The sequence below is a fragment of the Chlorocebus sabaeus genome, chromosome 12 (genome assembly GCF_047675955.1).
Source record: "Chlorocebus sabaeus isolate Y175 chromosome 12, mChlSab1.0.hap1, whole genome shotgun sequence".
Classification (NCBI taxonomy): domain Eukaryota; kingdom Metazoa; phylum Chordata; class Mammalia; order Primates; family Cercopithecidae; genus Chlorocebus; species Chlorocebus sabaeus.
Window position 1 is genome coordinate 43931019 of NC_132915.1, and position 21218 is coordinate 43952236.

General features: G+C 37.7%; 1 protein-coding gene across 1 annotated transcript in view; it reads right to left on the reverse strand.

Moving 5' to 3' along the window:
• Positions 1–14235: 14235 nt before the first annotated feature.
• The window catches only part of ZDHHC21 (zDHHC palmitoyltransferase 21), a 98004-nt gene continuing 91021 nt past the window's right edge, over positions 14236–21218 (reverse strand). Inside the window, exon 9 of the mRNA XM_007969207.3 lies at positions 14236–17271. Within this exon, the coding sequence (XP_007967398.2) occupies positions 17206–17271 (66 nt within the window). The 3' untranslated portion in view covers positions 14236–17205. The remainder of the gene's footprint in view (positions 17272–21218) is intronic.

A 21218-nucleotide genomic window follows, 5' to 3' on the forward strand; every position in this document is an offset into this window, starting at 1 on the left:
ACTTATGCATAGGAAGAATCAATATTGTGAAAATTGCCAAACTGCCCAAAGTAATTTATAGATTCAAGGTTATCCCCATCAAGCTACCACTGACTTTCTTCACTGAATTAGAAAAAAACTACTTTAAATTTCATATGGAACAAAAAAAGAGCCCATATAGCCAAGACAATTCTAAGCAAAAAGAACAAAGCTGGAGGCATCATGCTATCTCACTTCAAACCATACTACAAGGCTACAGTAACCAAAACATCATGGTACTGGTATCAAAACAGAGATATAGACCAATGGAACAGAACAGAGCCCTCAGAATAACGCCACACATCCACAACCATCTGATCTTTGACAAACCTGACAAAAACAAGTAATGGAGAAAGGATTCCCTATTTAATAAATGGTGCTGGGAAAACTGCATGGCCATATGCAGAAAACTGAAACTGGACCCCTTCCTTACACCTTATACAAAAATTAACTCAAGATGGATTAAAGACTTAAACGTAAGACCTAAAACCATAAAAACCCTAGAAGAAAACCTAGGTAATACCATTCAGGACATAGGTATGGGCAAAGACTTCATGACTAAAACACCAAAAGCAACGGCAACAAAAGCCAAAATTGACAAATGGGATCTAATTAAACTAAAGAGCTTCTGCACAGTAAAAGAAACTACCATCAGAGTGAACAGGCAACCTACAGAATGGGAAAAAAATTTTGCAATCTATCCATCTGACAAAGGGCTAATATCCAGAATCTACAAGGAACTTAAACAAATTTACAAGAGAAAAACAAACAACCCCATCAAAAAGTAGATGAAAGATATGAACAGACACTTCTCAAAAGAAGACATTTATGCAGGCAACAAACATATGAAAAAAAGCTTATCATCGCTGGTCATTAGAGAAATGCAGATGAAAACTACAATGAGATACAATCTCATGCCAGTTAGAATGACAATCGTTAAAAAGCCAGAAAACAACAGATGCTGGAGAGTATGTGGAGAAATAGGAACACTTTTACACTGCTGGTGGGAGCGTAGATTAGTTCAACCATTGTGGAAGACAGTGTGGCGATTCCTCAAGGATCTAGAATCAGAAATATCATTTGACCCAGCAATCCCATTACTAGCTAGGTAAATACCCAAAGATTATAAATTATTCTACTATAAAGACAGATGCACACGTATGTTTACTGAAGCACTGTTCACAATAGCAAAGGTTTGGAACCAACCCAAATGCCCATCAATGATAGACTGGATAAAGAAAATGTGGCACATATACATCATGGAATACTATGCAGCCATAAAAAGGATGAATTCATCTCCTTTGCAGGGACATGGATGAAGCTGGAAACCATCATTCTCAGCAAACTAACACAGGAACAGAAAACCTGTTCTCATTCATAAGTGGGAGTTGAACAGTGAGAACACATGGACACAGGGAGGGGAACATCACACACCAGGGCCTGTCAGGGGGTGGGGGGATAGGGGAGGGATAGCATTAGGAGAAATACCTAATGTAGATGATGGGTTGATGGGTGCAGCAAACCACCATGGCACGTGTATACCTATGTAACAAACCTGCACATTCTGCACATGTATCCCAGAACTTAAAGTGTAATAATAAAAAAAAAAAAGAAAAGAAAGAAAGAAAAAAAAAGATTTTGAAGTATTCTCAGACAGGAACTGAGAATAAAAATCAAGCAATTCCCCTGGATCACATCTTCCCCGTCTTCCTTTTGCATCCTAGTCCCACAATATTCATGAATATAGTTTTGAAATACAATGAGAACATATAGGATGAAGGAGAAATCACATCTGAGAGAAGGAGAAAAGACTGAAGGAAATAAATGTGAGGAAGTACTCCAGCCTCGTTCATATGACCAGCATCCAGTACAATGCATGGCCCACAGCAGACACTCAACGTTTGCTGAATAGAAGAAGCTGAACAGCCCTGCTGGGAATGTACAATCAACATTTGATTCAGCGACACCTTATTTTCTTATCTCCTAAGCTTCTATTACCAATCTTATCCTCCTCTGGTTGACAATCTTTCTTTAAAATATGCTTACACATTAAATATGATTATTGGCAAATTTTGCTATTATGGGAGCCATTCTGACAATAAAAGTTTGTATGTTGATTTCACAGCTTTATCCTCTGAATTAATTTTATTTTCCTAATTTCTGATTTTGGGTGTGCACCTCACTTTTGCTCTCCTGTAGTGCCCATGTGAGGAAATGGTATCTGTTTCCTCATATTGCTGTGAGGAATATATCGTATACTGTAAACAAAGTACGTGACGTGTAGTAGGCTTTAAATAAATATTTGTCTAAAAGGATGGTAAATCTTAGGCATGTGTGCTGGAAATTTCTCCTCATGTCTGAAATAGGAGATCAATTGCTAAATGATCATAATACTCTTCCTTATTGAGATGAAACACACCCAGATTTCTATTCAGTACGACCACCGCCAATTGACGAAAAATAGAAATTCAAACCTTATTTGCCATCCTCATTCCAAACTATGCAACCCATGGCACGATTCTGGGCTATTGCTGAAGTGAGTGGTCATCCCAGTTCCAACCCTGTTTTTAGTGAACATAGGATAATAAGTCTGGTAACCAAGCATTAGAGACACAGGGTTTCACGCTGCCATCCTGGCTGGAGTGCAGAGGCATAATCATGGCTCACGGCAGCCTTGACCTTCCTAGCTCAATCAGTTTTCCTACCTCAGCCTCCTGAGTAGCTGGGACTACAGGTGCACACCACCACACCCAGCTAATTTTTTGTATTTTCTGTAGAGAAGGGGTTTTGTCATGTTGCCTGGCTGGTCTTGAACTCCTGGACTCAAGTAATCCACCTGCCTTGGCTTCCCAAAGTGCTGGAATTACAGACATGAGCTACCGCTCCTGGCTGTCATCTTACATTATACTTATATTTATACCCTTTATATACCATGATATAAATTCTTTTCAGATTTCTGGAAGATGAAAGAACTGACACATTGTTGAAGACAGATAAGTAGGCCTTTTCAAGGGTGACACAGCCTCTTTGTTTTAAGGGACTAGAAGAAATGTAACCAGGATACAGTTGGATTCAAGTCCAACAAACCAGTGTGCTTCCCTCAAGAGTGAATCGGTAAATATCAGTCTCCCAGTCAGCCTTCTTGACAAAGTAGAAAATCTTTGTGTCAGTCTCTAGGATGAGGCATGGAGAGTGAATATGTGCTTTAGATAGAAATTGAAATGAAAAAGAATGCAAAGTTGTATTAGACTATGAATACAATTATGTAATGAATGCGCATAGCAAAAAAGGACTGGATGGAAAGACATTAAAATAAAGATTGTGGTCTCTCTTAGGATGAAGTTACAGATAATCTTTTTCTTTTTTGACTTTCTATAATTTTTTAACAATAACATTAAAAATAACGAGGTAACTGTTTCACAGTCTATAATTTTCTAAATAAAGAGAACACAAGAATCGAGCAAACAGGGCTCTCTCAATTTGTAAGGGACTGAAGTAGAGAGAACAGGCAAGTAAGCAATGAGCATTTCATTCATTTCCTGATTCTTGACTATGTACAGAAAGAGACAAACTCATCTGAAGGCAGCCACATGTCAAAATCATAAAACAATGAGACTTCCATATTCCCCAGGAAGGGAAGGTCTTGCTACCTCCAAAAGAGTTAAAACTAAGCATTGGTTCTCTAACTGTACTATTTTAGCTTCTCTGTCTCTCTGTCTCTCTCTGTGTGTGTATGTGTGTGCGCATGTGTATGTGTGTATTTTGAACACAGAGATAAGTATGAATGATCTGGAATCAGAGTCTATTCTTTGCATAATCTGGTTTTATCCAGAGGTACATGATAAAGCTATCACACCTACGAAGAACTGAAAGTTTGTGTATCCTCTTCAAATACTCCAATATTGACTGTTTTGAAAAGACTCATTTTAATCTGGCCAACACTATAACACGTTACAGAGATCTCAGCTTGCAAGAAAAGTCATAATAATAAGGAAAAGCAAAAGAGTGTTGTCCTTTCATTGTAATCTGTTGGAAGAGATGTATACTTTGAAATGAAACATTTAATAAGAGAACTCTGAACACTGTGTCACTATGAGGAAGCCGTCTTGTTTATCTACAAGGGCCCTGTGTAGTCAGGTGCATTACTAGCTATTTCCAGAAACTTGGTGTCTGAATTGGAAATAACGTAAGAATTTTTTTTTCTCTCAGAAGTTATAGTTTTCTCTCCTCTAATTACTAGTGAAATGTTGTATCAAAGCCAAAATTGTGATCTTAAGTTGCAAGTTCATTTCCATCCTGTGACATTGTGACATTGTATTTGTCTTCTCCTTCTCCTTCTTTTTGAGAGGAAGACTTGCTCTGTCACCCAGGCTGGAGAGCAGTGGCTGGATCTCACCTCACTGCAAGCTTCGCCTCCCGGGTTCACACAATTCTCCTGCCTCAGCTTCCCAAGTAGCTGGGACTACAGGCGCCCGCCACCACACCTGGCTAATTTTTTTTTTTTTTTTTTTTGTATTTTTAGTAGAGATGGGGTTTCACCATGTTAGCCAGGATAGTCTCGATCTTCTGACCTCATGATCCACCCGCCTAGGCCTCCCAAAGTGCTGGAATTAGAGGCGTGAGCCACCACACCCTGCCTGACATTGTATTTTTCACTCATCTTCTTTAGAAGAACGGCCTTAGAAATCTCCCTCATGTTGATTTTAAATACTTTTTATTTTCTCCAAATCTTCTGAAAATACAGATTTGCATATTAACAATATTAACACAGCATATACCCCCTTTGACTTGCATGCAGCATGCCATTTGACACTGCAAAATGGGATTGAATTGATCTTGTCTCTTGATGAGAGTTTTACTGACAGATTTGCTGTGAGAGTTCGCTGCCCATTCATTCTGACTGGTCCAGCTCACTGGCTTCTTAATCCTTTGCTTTCTTGATTTCCCTAATGTCAACCCCTTCCTGCTCACAATCACTCCGAAATCAAACTTGCTCTTAAATTTTTTGTTCTGATTTCATCTTCCTTGACTATCTGTCACATTTCTTAATGTTAGTCATTCCTTTTTTTACTTCCTTACCTCCTTTAAGAGCCCCTTTTCACCTGCCTGCACTCTAAATATAGAAACGCTCAAAAGTTGTGCCTTGTCTTTTTTCTTTACAGGCATGCTTCCTTGATAGCCTAAGCCACTGTCACCTTCCTCTCACTTCCTCCACTAACTGTATATTTGGTTGCATTGTTTTTCACTCGTGTTGACGTACTTCAATAAGTGGCTTCACCTCAAAGTGCCTTATTCCAAAATGAGATCATTATCTCCTCACCTAAATTAACCCATAATCCTAAATTTCCTATTTTCATTTGTGACAACATAATTTTTTTAGGGATCTAGGATCAAACGTAAATGATATTTGATATCTTGTTCTTTCTGGTTCCAAACATCTAGACAGTTGTGAGGTATTGCTAATTCTATATTGCAGTATTATCTGAATTTTCCCGTTCTACATTTTCTATACTGGTTTATATTTTCCTTCTATCCCAAGGATCATTACAATGAGCTCCTCTTAGTCTCAGTGTTGCCTGCCACAAGAACCTTCCTTAAATTGTGGCTTCATGCCGGTGCCTGCTCACATCATTCCTGGGTTTGGGGATTGGCCTGCCCCACTTGCTGCACCTGCACTGGCACACACCACTGTAGGATCCTGAGTAGAGGCCTGTGCTGCCCACTACTCCCAGTGTGTGTGCATGTCATCCAGGAGCCTGGGGATCAACCTGTGCCCTGCCCACCTGTGCGCAACATTTGGGGGCTGAGGACATGCTTGCCCCACCCATGGCCACTGCTGCCAGTGGCTGCATGCGTCATCTGGGTCCAGAGAGCAAGCTTGCCCTGCCCACTACCACGGACACCTATGCCTGAGGGCACTGCCCAGGGGCCTGGGGATTGATCTTCCCTGCCCACTACAGCTGATGCCTGCACAAACCATCAGGGGGGTCTGAAGACACCCTCCCAACACATATGTACTGCCACCAGCATATATGTATGTTGTCTGGGGACCTGGAAATGGACCTGCTCCATCCACCAGTGCCAGCACCCAGGTGCACCAAGCAGGGGCCTGAGAATAGGTTCACTCCACCCACTATGACCAGCGCCCAAGTGCACTATCCAGTTTCCTAGAGATTGATCCACCCCCCCTGCTCCACTGGTGCTCATGCATACAATCTGGGGGCTTGAACACAAGCCTACTATGCCCACCATCACCAAAAAGGGTACCCAAGGATTAGCCCACCTGGCACCTTTGTCCCTAGCACAGCCTCACCACAGCATCCATAAATAATTGCAGTTAAGACCACTGAGGAACTCATAGGACCACTGATGCTGATTATAGCCAGAGAAATCATACAGAGACTGCAGTGCCCACTCAGAGTCAAAGCCAAAGCACCCAACCAAACCAACACTATATATACATATACATAGTGTATATATAGTGTTTTTTTCACATATATATATGAAAAAATCTTTCCCTACAAAAGAAATATGAAAAAATCTTTCCCTACAAAAGACAGTCCATAAAATGGAAAGCAGCTACTGCCACACCAGATGCATAGATTTCATGTAATGACATACACACAAAAATAAAACCATGTAAAAAGCAAGGAAACATAAAACCTCCAAAAGAACTCACTAAGTCTCCATTAACAGATCTGAAAGAAAAGGAAATGTGTGAAATGCCCATAAAATAATTCAAAATAATGATATTAAGGAAGATTGGTGAGACACCAGAGAACACAAGTAAACAATACCAAAAAATCAGAAAAACAATTCATGATCTGAATGAGAAATTACACAAAGAGGTAGATATTATAAAGAAGAACCACACAGAAATCCTGGAACTGAACAATTGAATTAAAAAAGAAAAAATATAATTGAGTGATTCAGCAATAGACTAGATCAAGCAGAAGAAAGAATATCTGAACTTGAAGACAGGTCTTTTGAAGAACATAGTCAGACAGAAAAAAAAAAATGAGGAAAGCCAACATTGACATATGGGACCCTACGAGGCAAAGAAATACTTGAATCCTGAGAGTTCTAGAAGGAGAAGAGGTGGCCAAAGGCAAAGAAAACATATTTATTAAAATAATAGCTAAAAATTTCTCCAATCTTTCGAGAGAGATATTCAGATACAGAAAGCTAAATAATCCCTAAATAAGTTCAATCCAAAAAGGCCTTCTCCAAAGCACATTATAGTCAAATTGTCAAAAATCAGACAAAGAGAAGATTCTAAAAACAGGAAGAGATAAGCATCAAGTCACATATAAGGGAGTCCTCATCATACTAACAGTAGATTTCTCAGCAGAAACTTTACAGGCCAGAAGAAAATGGGATGATGTTTTCACAGTGTTGAAAGAAAAAAACTGTCAGCCATAAAGTTTCTCAGACAAGCAAACTGAGGAATTCATCATGACTAGAATTGCCCTACAAGAAATGCTTAAGGGAGTCCTATATCTGGAAGTGAAAGATGATCTCGACCATCACAAAAACATATGAACATATAAAACTCACTGGTAGGGCAGACACACAAATGAGAAATAGAAGGGAGTCAAACTTCACCACTACAGAAAACCACCAAACTGCAATGATAAACATATGAGAGGAAGAAAGGAACAAAGGATATACAAAACACCCAGAAAACAATTAATAAAATGACAGGAATATGTTCTCACCTATGAATAATAGCCTTGAATGAAAACAGATTAAATTCCCTACTTGGAAGATACCGACTAGATAAATGGATTAAAAACATCCCAATTATGTGCTGCCTATACGAACACTCACTTCACTTGTAAAGATACATATAGACTGTGAGTGAAAGGACTGATAAAGATATTCCATGCAAATGGAATCCACAAGCCAGCAAAAGTAGCTATACTTATATCAGATAAAACAGGCTTTAGGTCAAAACCCATAAAAAGTGAAAAAGAAGTTTATTATATAATGATAATGGTGTCAATTTAATAAAACAATTTTAAATATATATGTACGCAAGCCAGAGCACCCAGATATATAAACCAAGTATTATTAAACCTAAAGGTAGCAATAGATGCTAATATAATAATAGTTGGGAAATTCAACATGTCATTGTCAGCATTGGACTGATAATCTAGATAGAAAATCAACAAAGAAACACTGGATTTAAACTGTGCTTTAGACCAAATGGACCTAACAGATTTTTACAGAACATTTTATCCAATAGTGGTAGGAAACACACTCTTCTCACAAACACATGGAACATTCTCTAGGTCATGCTTGGGCACAAAACGAGCCTCAAAAAAATGTTAAAAATCAATCTCATACTAACTGTTTGTTTGTTTGTTTGAGAAAGAGTCTTGCTCTGTTGCCCAGGCTTGAGCGCAGTAGCAAGATCTTGGCTCACTGCAACCTCTGCCTCCCGGGCTCAGATGATTCTCCTGCCTCAGCCTCCCAAGTAGCTGGGATTACAGGCATGCACCACCATGCCCAGCTAATTTTTGTATTTTTAGTAGAGACGGTGTATCGCCATGCTGCCCAGGTTGGTCTTGAACTCCTGATCTCAGGTAATCCGCCTGCCTCGGCCTCCCAAAGTGCATACATCAATGAATATGATATAGCACATCAACAGAGTGAATGTCCAAAACCACATGATCATATCAATAGATACATAAAGTATTTGATAAAATTTAACATAACCTCATAATAAAAATTTTCAAAAATTAGGCATAGAAGGAACATACCTCAACATAATAAAGGACATAGATGGCAAACCAACAGCTAACATCATACTGAATGGGCAGAAACTGACAGCCTTTCCTCTAAGAACTGGAAAAAGACAAGTATGTTTACTTTCACCACTTTTTTTTTTTTTTTTTTTTTTTTTTGAGACAGAGTCTAGCTCTGTCGCCCAGGCTGAAGTGCAGTGGTGTGATCTCAGCTCACTGCAACCTCCAGCTCCTGGGTTCAAGTGATTCTCCTGTCAAGGCCTCCCAAGTAGCTGGAATTACAGGTGCTTGTCACTATGCCCAACTAATTTTTGTGTTTTTAGTAGAGACAGGGTTTCACTGTGTTGGCCAGGCTGGTTTCAAACTCCTGACCTCACAACCCACCCTCCTTAGCCTCCCAAAGTACTGGAATTACAAGCGTGAGACACTGTGCCCAGTCTCCCCAGTCTTATTCAATATAGTACTGGAAGTCCTAGCCAGGGCAATCAGGCAAGAGAAAGAAGTAAAAGGCATCCAAACTAGAAAAGAAGCAAACTGCCCCTCTTTGCAGACAACATGATCTTTTATAGAGAAAAACATAAAGACTTTACCAAAAAACTCTTAGAACTTATAAATGAATTCAGGAAAGTTACAGAATACAAATCAGCACATAAAAATCAGTAGCATTTATATAAACCAAACACAAACTGGCTGAAAATGACATGAAGCTATCCCATCTACAATAGTTACTCCCTACCCCCAAAATACCTAGGAATGAATTCAATCAGGGAGGTGAAAAACTTCTACAATGGAAAGTACAAAGCACAGATACAAGAAATTGAAGAGGACAAAAACAATGGCAAGACATCTCATGCTCATGGATAGGAAGAATTAATATTGTTAAAATGACCACATTACCCAAAGCAATGTACAGATTCAATGCAATCCCTAACAAAATAACAACGACATTCTTCAGAGAAATAGAAAAACACTCCTAAAATTGGCATAGAACCACAAAGACCCCAAATAACCAAAGCAATCCTGAGCAAAAAGAACAAAGCTGGAGGCATCAACTATCTGACTTCAAAATATACAACAAAGGTATAGTAACCAAAACAGCATGGTTTTAGTATAAAAATGAACACAGGCCAATGAAAGAGAATAGAGAATGCAGAAATAAATCCATGCATTTACACTCAACTGTTTTTTGACCAAGGCACCAAGAACATATATTGGGGAAATTACAGCTTCTTCAATAAATGGTTCTGGGAACTGCATACTTATATGCAGAAGAATAAAACTAGATCCTCAGCTCTCACCATATACAAAACTCATTAAATTGAACTAAATTAATTAAAGACTTAAATGTAAGACCTAAAACTATAAAACTACTAGAAGAACACATTTGGGAAATGCTTCAGGACACTGGCCTAGGCAAAGATTTTATAGCCACTCCTTAAAACCACAGAGAACAAAAACAAAAATATACAAATGGGACTAGGTTGAACTAAAATGCTTCTGCACAGCAATGGAAACAATCACAGATTGAAGAGTGAAGTTGTCGAATGGGAGAAAATATTTACAAACTATTCATCTGACAAGGAACTATAGTACCCAGAATATACAAAGAACTCAACTAAACAGCAAATAACCAAATAATCACATTAAGAAGTGGTCAAAGGATTTGAATAAGTATTTCTCAAAAGAAAACATACAAATGGCCAACAGGTATATGAAAAAATGCTCAACATCCTAATCATTAAGGAAATAAAAATCAAAACCACAGTGAGACATCATCTCACCTCAGAATGGCTGCCATCAAAGAGACAAAAACTAACGAAGACTGATGAGGATGTGGAGAAAAGGGAACTCTTATACACTGTTAGTGGAAATGTAAATTAGTATAGCCGTTATGAAAAACTGTATAGAGGTGTCTCACAAAACTGATCCAGCAATGCCACTCCTATGCAGTTTTTCAAGGAAAATATCAAAGAATTACCTGCACTTTCATGTTCACTAGAGCATTATTCACAACATCCATTATATAGAATCAACCTAAGTGTCCATGAATGAATGAATGGATAAAGAAAATATGGTATGTATATACACACAATGGAATACTGGTCAGTCATAAAAAAATTGAAATCCTGTCATTACAGAAAGATGAATGGATCTGGAGATCATTATGTTAAGTAAAATAAACCAGGCACAGGAAGACAAATATTGTATGTTCTCACTCATATGTGGGAGCTAAAAAAGTTGATCTCATGGAGGTAGAGAGTAGAGTGATGGATACTAGAGGCTGAGAAGAATGAGCAAAGAGGGATGAAGAGAGGTTAAAGGATATAAACATACAGTTAGATGGAAGAAACTAGCTCTAGTGTTAGATAGCACAGGAGGCTGACTATAGATAACAATAATTTATTGTATATTTCAAAATAGCTAGAAGAGTTGAAATGTTCCCATCACAAAAATATAATATACGTTTGAGGTGGTGAATATGCTAATTATCCCAATTTAATAATTACATATTGCATGCATGTATTAAAACATCACTTGTACCTTGTGAATATGAACAATGATTATGTATCAATTTTTAAAATTGTTGAAAGTGTGGCCTTGACCGTGACACATTCCTTGCTCAAAAACATTCAATGGCTCCCCATTCTCCAACAATGTAGGAGCTAATACTTCAGACTTGCACACATAGCTTTCTAGACTCATGTCCCAACACCCTAGGTACACCTCATATTGAAGTAAAGTAACACTAGCATTTTTTTGTTTCTATATTATCCATGTCTTCTCATTTTGCTAATCCTCTTCCATTCATCTGAAATATCCTTCCTGGTTATATCTATTTCTGGAAATCTTATTCATCCTATTAGGTCCAGTTCATTTTCTTCATAAGCCTTTCCTGACCCCACTGGACCTCACACTTACCATTTTTCCTATTTTGTTTTCCTATTCTGCCTTTTAGTATTGCATTTGTGTGCTTTATTGATCAGAAGTGTATCATCAGAAGATGAGAGCTTGATTCCCAATCTAACTGTCATACTTAGGGCTAGCCCATAACCCCTTTGAGCCTTGCTTTCTTCATTAATTAGATGCATATAATATTTTAGCATAACAGTGATTAAGATTTGGGGATCTGGAGGCAGATAGACTTGGATGTGAGTTTTAACTTTTGCACTGCAATAATGCTTGTAGTGGCCTTGTCTATAAAATGGAGATGTGAAAAGGATCTACCAGCTACGCTAAGGGTTAAATGAGACAATGTGGAAAACTCTTAGCATAGTGCCTGGCACATGGTAAATGGTTACTAAATATTGCCATCACTAGGACTGTCATTAATTCCTTCATAAGATTGTTATAATAAACATGTGAAGTAGGACAAAAGCACTCCAATAGCATTAAGGTCCCTACAAACACAGGTTATGATCAACTGTAAACATCGGCTGGAATACAGGATAGGGCAGCAATTATGGGATCTACATTCAAATCGGAATGCAGAATGTAGACGTGCATGCTGCTATAAACCACAATAGACTATGTAATATATAAAACACCATCATTAGGTCAGACTCTGTTCCATCTTTATCTTTGAATCTTCTGAGAAGGTATGACACAGTGGAAAGAGGAGAGCCTGGGATTTTATAAGTGCCAGAGCAACAAACTCTGAGTCTCAGGGCTTTTATCTGTAAAATACAGCTAACCACATCCATTGCAGATATTAAACAGGGTGATTATGAAATTCTTACTATAGTATTTGGCATAAAACAGCTGCTCCATAAAGGTTAGATTTATTTCCCTTATTTCCCCCTTTCCCTAAAAGTGCCTCACGTCTAGTATATATTTAACAAATTTTTGTTGAAGCTAATAAACTTAAAAAACGCTAAGAGTACTTGCCTAGAATAAGTGTATTTGTCACAGGAGGATTGGTGACTTGTCTACTATCAGACTGACTCCTGGAGAAGCCAAAGTAGTCCCTGAAGATGTTTTTATTTTTAAATAAATTGTATTGATTTGAAAATAAAAACGTTTTACAAAATCTGGGTTGTATAAGAAAGCTTGTGTCTTGAAGGAGAGACATAAATCAAAGCAAGAATTAAAAGGAAACAATATACTGGCATTCCAGGGTAGCTCCAAAGGCTCTTGCTATGAAATGGCCAGATGTAGAGCAAGGGAATTTTCTGTTTTTCTATGTGAATCCAACAAAACAAACCTCAAAGCAAATGTTCTTTCCTCTATAGGCAAATCATAACAATGTATTCACAGAGATTGCTGCATCCTAAGTGTTTCACATGTGCTAATTCATCTAATCCCCAAACTGCCCCATGAGGTTATGAAAGAGATTATGAAAATAAGGCACAGAGAGTTTAAGTATATTGTCCAGGGTCACACAGCTAGTAAGTGGCAGAGACAGGGTTGGAATCTTAGTTCTAGAGAACTAAGTTGCCTGTGTTCAAACAAAGCCTCACAGTAACTGTTACATACAAAGGATATATTTAGTGATATATTTTAGAAAGCACTAATGTAGTGATTACACTAACCATAGCTGAATATCTCAATTGTCTGTGGATTGATATATGGATGCAAATTCCCATTTGCCATCAATCCCTACTGAATGAAATTCTCCCGGTGAGAGTCTCCTGGCTGTGAGTACTTTGAGAAGCTTCAGTGGAAATGATGTAAGGGTGGAGGAGAATGGCCCTAAAGCTTGGCATGTTGAGGCTTGAGTAAGAAGAGTCTGTGGCCACAATATATCTCTGAAGGTGGTTTTGAGAGTCCCATTTCCTGTTGCGGGTTTCCCCTAGAAACATGAAGGCATCTGAAATCTCGACCAACTTAGCACATGCCCGCATCCTCTCAAGGTGCAATAGTCAGGCACTCTGCGGCACTTTTAAGGGACTGAAGTCACAGTGCACAGAGAGAAAGGCCACCTTGGGCACTCTTATCATGCCCACATAAATCTTCTACTAGTGCTTGCACCAGTCAAAAAGGCCATGCCAGGTCCCTGTGAAATTCACAGAATTCAGAAACTGACTACAGATACTGTAAGATGTACTTCTACAGAGGGCTGCCACCAAGCAATCCCCCACCTTGACTGTCTTTTCAGCTAGATGGCTGTGAGTGCTTTTCTGCTGGTTTGGGTGCTTTTTTCTCCTTAGGGGGTTGGGAGCAAAATTGGAAAGGGTACTCATTTCTATACTGCTGCTTGCTGCTACAAAGAGGCAAAGTTGAGGGTAACTGCCAACAGCTTCCCCTTTCTCTTTTTTGTTCACTCCATCTGTCTGGACCAATGCACAAGGAAAAAAGGCAGCCAGAATGGTACTCCAAAGTTACACTCTGATTTAAAGCTGATAAAGGATGTGTTTTCCACAGCTTAAGAGAAAAATATATTATAAAGTGCCTAAGTAATTAAACAAATGGTATTTGTAAACATCTGTCGTCCAGTACTGTTGCCTGTGTTCAAACAAAGCCTCACAGTGTCTTTGGCAAACCAGAGTGAGAAAAGCTGGGTGCCATTTGCTGAATGAACTCTTCCAGATTACAATTCTGTGGCCTGGGGGAATTAATTCAAATCCACCTTGGGAAATTAATTCCCAGAGAGGCAGTTAGTACCTAAGAGAACAACGAAAGAAACGAGGACCTAAAATAAAGTTGGCAGTAATTCAATGAGCATTTTATTAACCTCTACAAACCCACATTTATTATTTATGGCCAAATCACAGAATCCTGAAGTTAGAGACTCCAAGGAGAAAATGAGACTCCTGGCTGAGAATGACTTCTGTCTCACAGCGCTAGTGCATCTTCTCCAGTTCCTCCAATTGATACCTGTGAAGATGCACCTAAAGATGGAAACTCAGTAGTATCAATGTCCAAAATGCATAATCTGGAGGGAAAAACACCACTAGTACCTAAAAATGCAGACTTCAGGTTTGAATTCTGACTCTCCTACAGAATAGCTGAGTGACCTTAATTTTCTTACCTGTAAAATAGAGATAATAAGGGATGATATTTCATAGTCTTGAGGATTTGAGGAGGTAATGCCTGTAAGCATCTCAGTACCATGCATGGCATTTAATAAGTACTCAGTAAATGTCAGCTACTAGTAGTATAGTTTCATGGTTGTTATTGTTGTTATTATAAAACAGAATTTTCCCCATTGTCCTGGAATTGCAGCAAATGCATAAACTGATGGCACAAAATGTTCTAGGTTTACGGCAAGGTGCTGGTTTCCATCTTCCCCAACTCCAACCCCAGCCATCCTATTAAAATAAAGGAAGAACTGGCAAAGATGTGTTGCCTGTGAGTGAATATTCATTAGAAGAGGTTATAACCACCCTTTTCCCATGGGGGAGGATACCTGACACTTCTTCTCCCCAAAGCTAAGGGAGAAAGACACTAAAAGAAATTCTAGCTAAGTTCTGTATGTTCCCCAAACCCGCACTTTTCATTAACCAAGATGTTAATGATCATCTTTCCCCTGAAAGCTGGTAAGGCACTAGGCCTGTTGAATATTTGTTGTTTTGTTTGGTCTTGGAGAAATGAGTGATGACGAGATGGTGGAGTTGAGAGACCTGGCTGAGAAGCTGCTTACATTTCCACTGTTTTCATAGAAAGAATAAAATTCCCACGAGTTGGGTGGATACCACCTACGGGTGGCTGAACATTTTTCATTTCACCTATACCTCAATAAAGAGCCCCACCTACCATGCAAAAGCATCCCAGCCACAAGATGTTGCTGGGTGGACTGTCTTTCACTGGAGTCAAAGGAGATGAAAGAGGTCAAGTGGAAGCCTGATCCCTCAAATTAAGGGATCTGCAGAGGGGAGTATCTTTTGTCTCTCCCAGGGTTCTCCAGAGAGACTATTAAAGAGCTAGTAAGAGAAAACTAACCACACAGAAGATGTCAATAGTCAGCTGGTGCCAGCAAGAGAAGCAGGAACAACCAATAGGGAAGAACCTGGCTGTTGTCCTTTGGCCTCTTCCTTTTTCCTACTTGAATCTCTGCATGAGAAAGCAGCTCTGGAGTCTCAACTCTAGCCTGACTTAGGTGTAGGGGTGAAATAGACCTTTGAATTGCACAAAAGATTAAAATTAGGCTGGGCACGGTGGCTCACACCTGTAATCCCAGTACTTTGGGAGGCCTAGGTGGGTGGATCACCTGAGGTCAGGAGTTCGAGACCAGCCTGGCCAACACGGTGAAACTCCATCTCTACTAATACAAAAATTCGCTGGGCGCAGTGGCAGGTGCCTGTAATCCCAGCTACTTGGGAGGCTGAGGCAGGAGAATCACTTGAACCCAGGAGGCGGAGGTTGCAGTGAGCTGAGATTGTGTCACTGCACTCCAGCCTGGGTGACAAGAGCGAAACTCTGCCTCAAGAAACAAAACAAAGTAAAACAAAACAAAAAACAAATTAGAATTAAACACGAGTAAGGCTTAACTGTCAGAATAAATGTTTTGATAAACAAAAGTGACTGAAAAACATTACAGATCTGAGCAAAATGTCATTAAGGGAGCCATCATCCGGTAGCACAAATGGAAGTTAACAGGGCACAATTATTTACAAAAAAAGCTTTATATCTTGGCTCCAATGGGTTGAGATTCCTCAATAAAGTATAGATGATGATGGTGGTGGTAATGATGATGATAATTAGTTATAAGGCTGACGGAACAAGATCTTTTAAAAAGTATCTACAGAGGCTTCAATTCACAATCGACTCTGGCTTTATTTCATTCAACAGAAGAGGCCTGAGAAAAAGCATAAAGGATTCCGTATGTTTCCACAATGAGCCCACTGACTCAGATGATCAAGCCGATATCAATGAGGAAAATGGGGTGGTATCCCTTGTGACCCATGAGAAATTGCTCTATAAAATGAATTTATCCTACAGTAGTCCTCCTCATCATCATCTTGCAACCAAGCAGGTAATACAATGAAAATACAAAAAAAAATTCTGGCTCATAAATCAGAGAAGCAGCTGTGATGCTATATGACATCTGCAGCACACATTCATAAAGCACTGGGGTAGGGGTCAATGAATGAGCCTCAACAGAAATGCTCTCTAGTCACTGTACTTCTCCATGCTCTCTCTTGGCTCAAACTGCCAGAGATACACATAGTGAAGAAAAGGAGAGGCAACTGCAACTGCACTACTGTTTGAAAAGTACTGGAGGCTCCTGTAACAATGAAAGAATTGGACAAAATGTACAAAACAACCATTCTCACACATTGCCTGACAGGTGGTATAGTACTACTATGATCACTGAAAAAAGGAAAATAAATGAGGTGACTCCTGAAATTCCCTTGGATTTCTGTTTGCAGTCACTTTGTAGACCATTGTATAAGAGGTGAATCCAAGCAGAGTAGTAGTTTCACTGAACTGAAGAGGTGGAGGCTGGAGTTTTCAGGGCACATAACCACGAAGGAAGGTATCCTGCAGAGCAAAACTTTCAGAAATCTTCGTGAGATCTCTGAGACTGTTGTTGGATACAGAGCCACACTTGAGTAGGATGAGACTGCAAGGTTGAACAAAAAAAAATTACTGGGAAATTGGGAGCTGAACAATTTTCAGAGCTCACACAGGGTTGGAGACATTCAAATTGAACACATGCCTTAGTTCTAGGATAAAACTAAAACTAAATTTTATTATACTTGAAGTAGCATAGCCTTTTCAACAAAAGTTAAAAACAAGTCTCGGAATGATCAAGCTGATTTGCAAGTAATTCAACTATCAAAACAAAGTCCAATACTTTTAAAGGAAAGCACAAAAGCAGTCACTCCAAAATGCTAAATTAAAACAATCCAGCATCCAACCAAACCTTACTAAATATGGGGAGAAGCAAGGATATGTGACCATGATGAAGAAGAAAGTTAGTCAATAAAAACAGATGCAAAAATGACAGATGATGGAATTAACAGACAAGGAGCTTAAAACACAGCTGTTATAACCATGTTTAAGTATTTAAAGAAAAACATGTATATAATTAAAAGAGAAATGAATGATATAAAGAAAAACTAAATATGACTTCTGGAGATGAAAAGTACAATATCTGAAATGAAAATTTCATGGTTTGCAGCAAGGTTAGCAGCAGATTAGACACCGCAGAGGAAAAGATAGTGAACATGAAACATAGAAACAGAAACTATTCAAACAAAAGGACAGGCAGAAAAAAAGCCCTGAAAAATATGAACTGAGTCTTAGTAATCTAAGGGACAATACTAAGTGATATTACATGTGTCTAGAAATAAGGAATTGGACAAAATATTTGAAGTTATAATGACCAAAGTTTTCCAAATCTGATGAAAATAATAGACTTACAAATTTAAACTCAAGTAGATAATCACAATGAAAACCACACCAAGACACATCATATTTAAACTACTAAAGACCAGAGATAATGGGACTATTTTTAAAATGGAGAAAAATGACATATTGAATAAAAGGAAAAAAATTTCACAGACTTCTCACCAGAAAATATAAATACCAGAAAATAATAGAATGGAAGGGGCTGAATGTGGGGAGGGGACAAACTCCACCAACCTCAAATTCTATATTCAACAAAAATATGCTTCAGAAATGAGGGTGAAAGAAAAATTTTTCAGACAAACAGATGCTGAGCAAATTTATCATCAGCAAGCCTGAATCACAAGAAATGTAAAAGGAAATTCTCAGACAGAAGGATAAAGATGCTACATGAAAACTAGGATCTACAAAAGGAACGAACAGCACCAGAAATGATAAACATATGGGGAAATTTGAAAGATATTTTTCCTACTTTTAAATTTTTTAAAAAGATAACTGACTGGCAAAAGAAAAGTAATAATAATATATCAGGAAGTTTAGAACACATATCTTGGAAAAATATGAGACAACAATATGCAACAGGACAAAGGGGGAAGTAGAAGCAAAATGTTGTGTGTTTTTACATTCTACTTGAAGTAGCATAGTAGTATCTAAAGGTAGTCTGTGATACGGCATATTGTAATTCTAAGAGAAACCATTAAAAATTAAAAGAGGGATAGCTAGTAAACCCATAATGGGAATAAAATGGGGTAAAGGAAAATAAAGTTACTCCAAAAAAGGCAGGAAAAGAGAACAAAGAACAGATAGAATGCTATAATTTGAATGTTTCTGTCCCTTCCAGAATTCATGTTGATATATAATCCCCAACATAATGGTATTAAGAGGTGTGACCTTTAGGAGATCATTAGGTCATGAGGGACCTGCCCTCATGAATGGATTAGTGCCTTATTAGAGGATTGAGGGAGTAAATGTGGTCCCTTTTAGCACTTTTGTCCCTTTTGCCATGTGGGGGCACAGTGTTTGCCCCTTCTGCCATTGAGAATGCAATAACAAGGTCATCAAACACTGAATCTGCCGGAGCCTTGATCTTGGACTTTCCAGCCTTCTGAACTATAAATACATTTCTGTTCTTTATATATTCTCCAGTCTGAGGTATTTTGTGATAGCAGCAGACATGAGACAAAGAGTAAACAAATAGCAAGATGACAGATTTAAACACAACTATAATGAAGTTATCTGAAATGTAAATGGCTTAAGTCAGCAGTTCTAAAACTGTGGTCCATGATCCCTTCATACAAACTGAGACATAACATCAATCTTTACTAGCAATCATTGTATTGTCCATCATGAAAACTGCAAGAAAAAAATCCAATTTCACTTACAAAAATACTTCATGAAACAGTAAAAGTTATTGATATTAAATTATAACCTTTCAGTATATCTCTTATAGTTATAAAATATTCTTCTATCTCTAGTAATATTTCTTAGCTTAAAATCTATTTTGCCTGATATCAAGGTAGCTATTCTAGCTCTTATGATTACTGCTTGCATGATTATCTGTTATTTAATTTTCTTATTTTCAACCTATTTATATGTCTGAATCTAAATTTTATCTTACAGACGGATAGTTGGATCTTGCTTTTTATACAGTCTGAAAATGTTTGCCTTTTTATTGAGGTTTTTACTCCATTTACATTAAAGTATCATCGGTACAATTGATGTCTGCATGCCATTTTACAATTAGTCTTCTGTGTCTTATATTTTTTCTCTGTTCCTTTCTTCCTGCCTTTTTTATTAAACATCTATTTTTAATGTACCATTTTAATTCCTCTATTGATTTTAAGCATATTTTATTGGCTTATTTTCTTAGTAGTTAGTATGACAATTAGAATGTCCATTGTAACTCATTACAATCTATTCTGGATTTACACTTATTTAATTCAGTAAAATACAATAACTTTGTTTCAATATAATTCCATTTCCTTCCTTCCTCTTTCTCTTTATATATATATATATATATATTTATATATATTTACTGCTTCATGAAGGATTTTCTTAAGTGATATTGACTTGTACATGTATTTTCTGTTATAAACCCAACAGTACAGTATACACTCAGGACCATATAGCAATTATAAATCTATACACACCTAACAATAACACTCTAAAATACATAAAGCAAAACCTGAAAGAATTAAAAGAAGAAATATCAATTCAACAATATTTAAAGATTTCAATATCCTATTCTCAATAACTGACAGAAAATCTAAACAGAAAAGCAGTAAGGATATAAGACTTCAACAAACACATTAACCAACCGCCCTAACTGACATTTACAGACTACTGTAACCTACTACTATCAGAATACATGTTCTTCTCAAGCACATATGAAAAATTGTTCAAGATATATCATATGCTAATCCATAAAATAAATCCTAATAAATTAAAATAACTGAACTCATACGAAGTGTGTTTTCCAGCCACAACGGAATTAAATTAGAAATCAATAGCAGAAACAAATTCGAGAAATCTCCACATTTGGAAATTAGACAACATAGTTCTAAACAATCCATGATCAAACAACAGATCAAATGGGAAATTAAGATAGTTTTAATTGAATTAAGAAGAACACAGCATATCAAAATTTACGTGGTACAGCTAAAGTAGTGCAGGGAGGGCAATTTATAGCTTTTAAAATCTATATTACAAAAAATAAACGTTTCAACCCAGTAATTTACGCTTCCATCTCAAAAAGTAAACCCAAAGCAAGTAGAAAAAAAGAAACAGGGAGGAAATTAGAAATTATAGTACAAAGGAAATGGAAAATGACAACAATAAAGAAAACAAAAGTATGTATTTTAAACAGATTAATGAAATTGACAAATCTTTAAAGTACACTAACAAAACAAAACAAAAGAAGAAGATAAGTTACCAAAAGTAGGAATGAAAGAGAGAATATCACTACTGACACTACAAAAATTGAAAGGATTTTAAGGGACTACTATGAACAACTTTACATCAACATATTAGATAACGTGGATAAAACAGACAAATTCCTAGGAAAAAAAAACACATCAATTTCCAAAACAAGCTTAACAAGAAATAAAACATCTGAATAGATCTTCCCCACCCTGTGCTGGCCAGATGTCACACGCTACG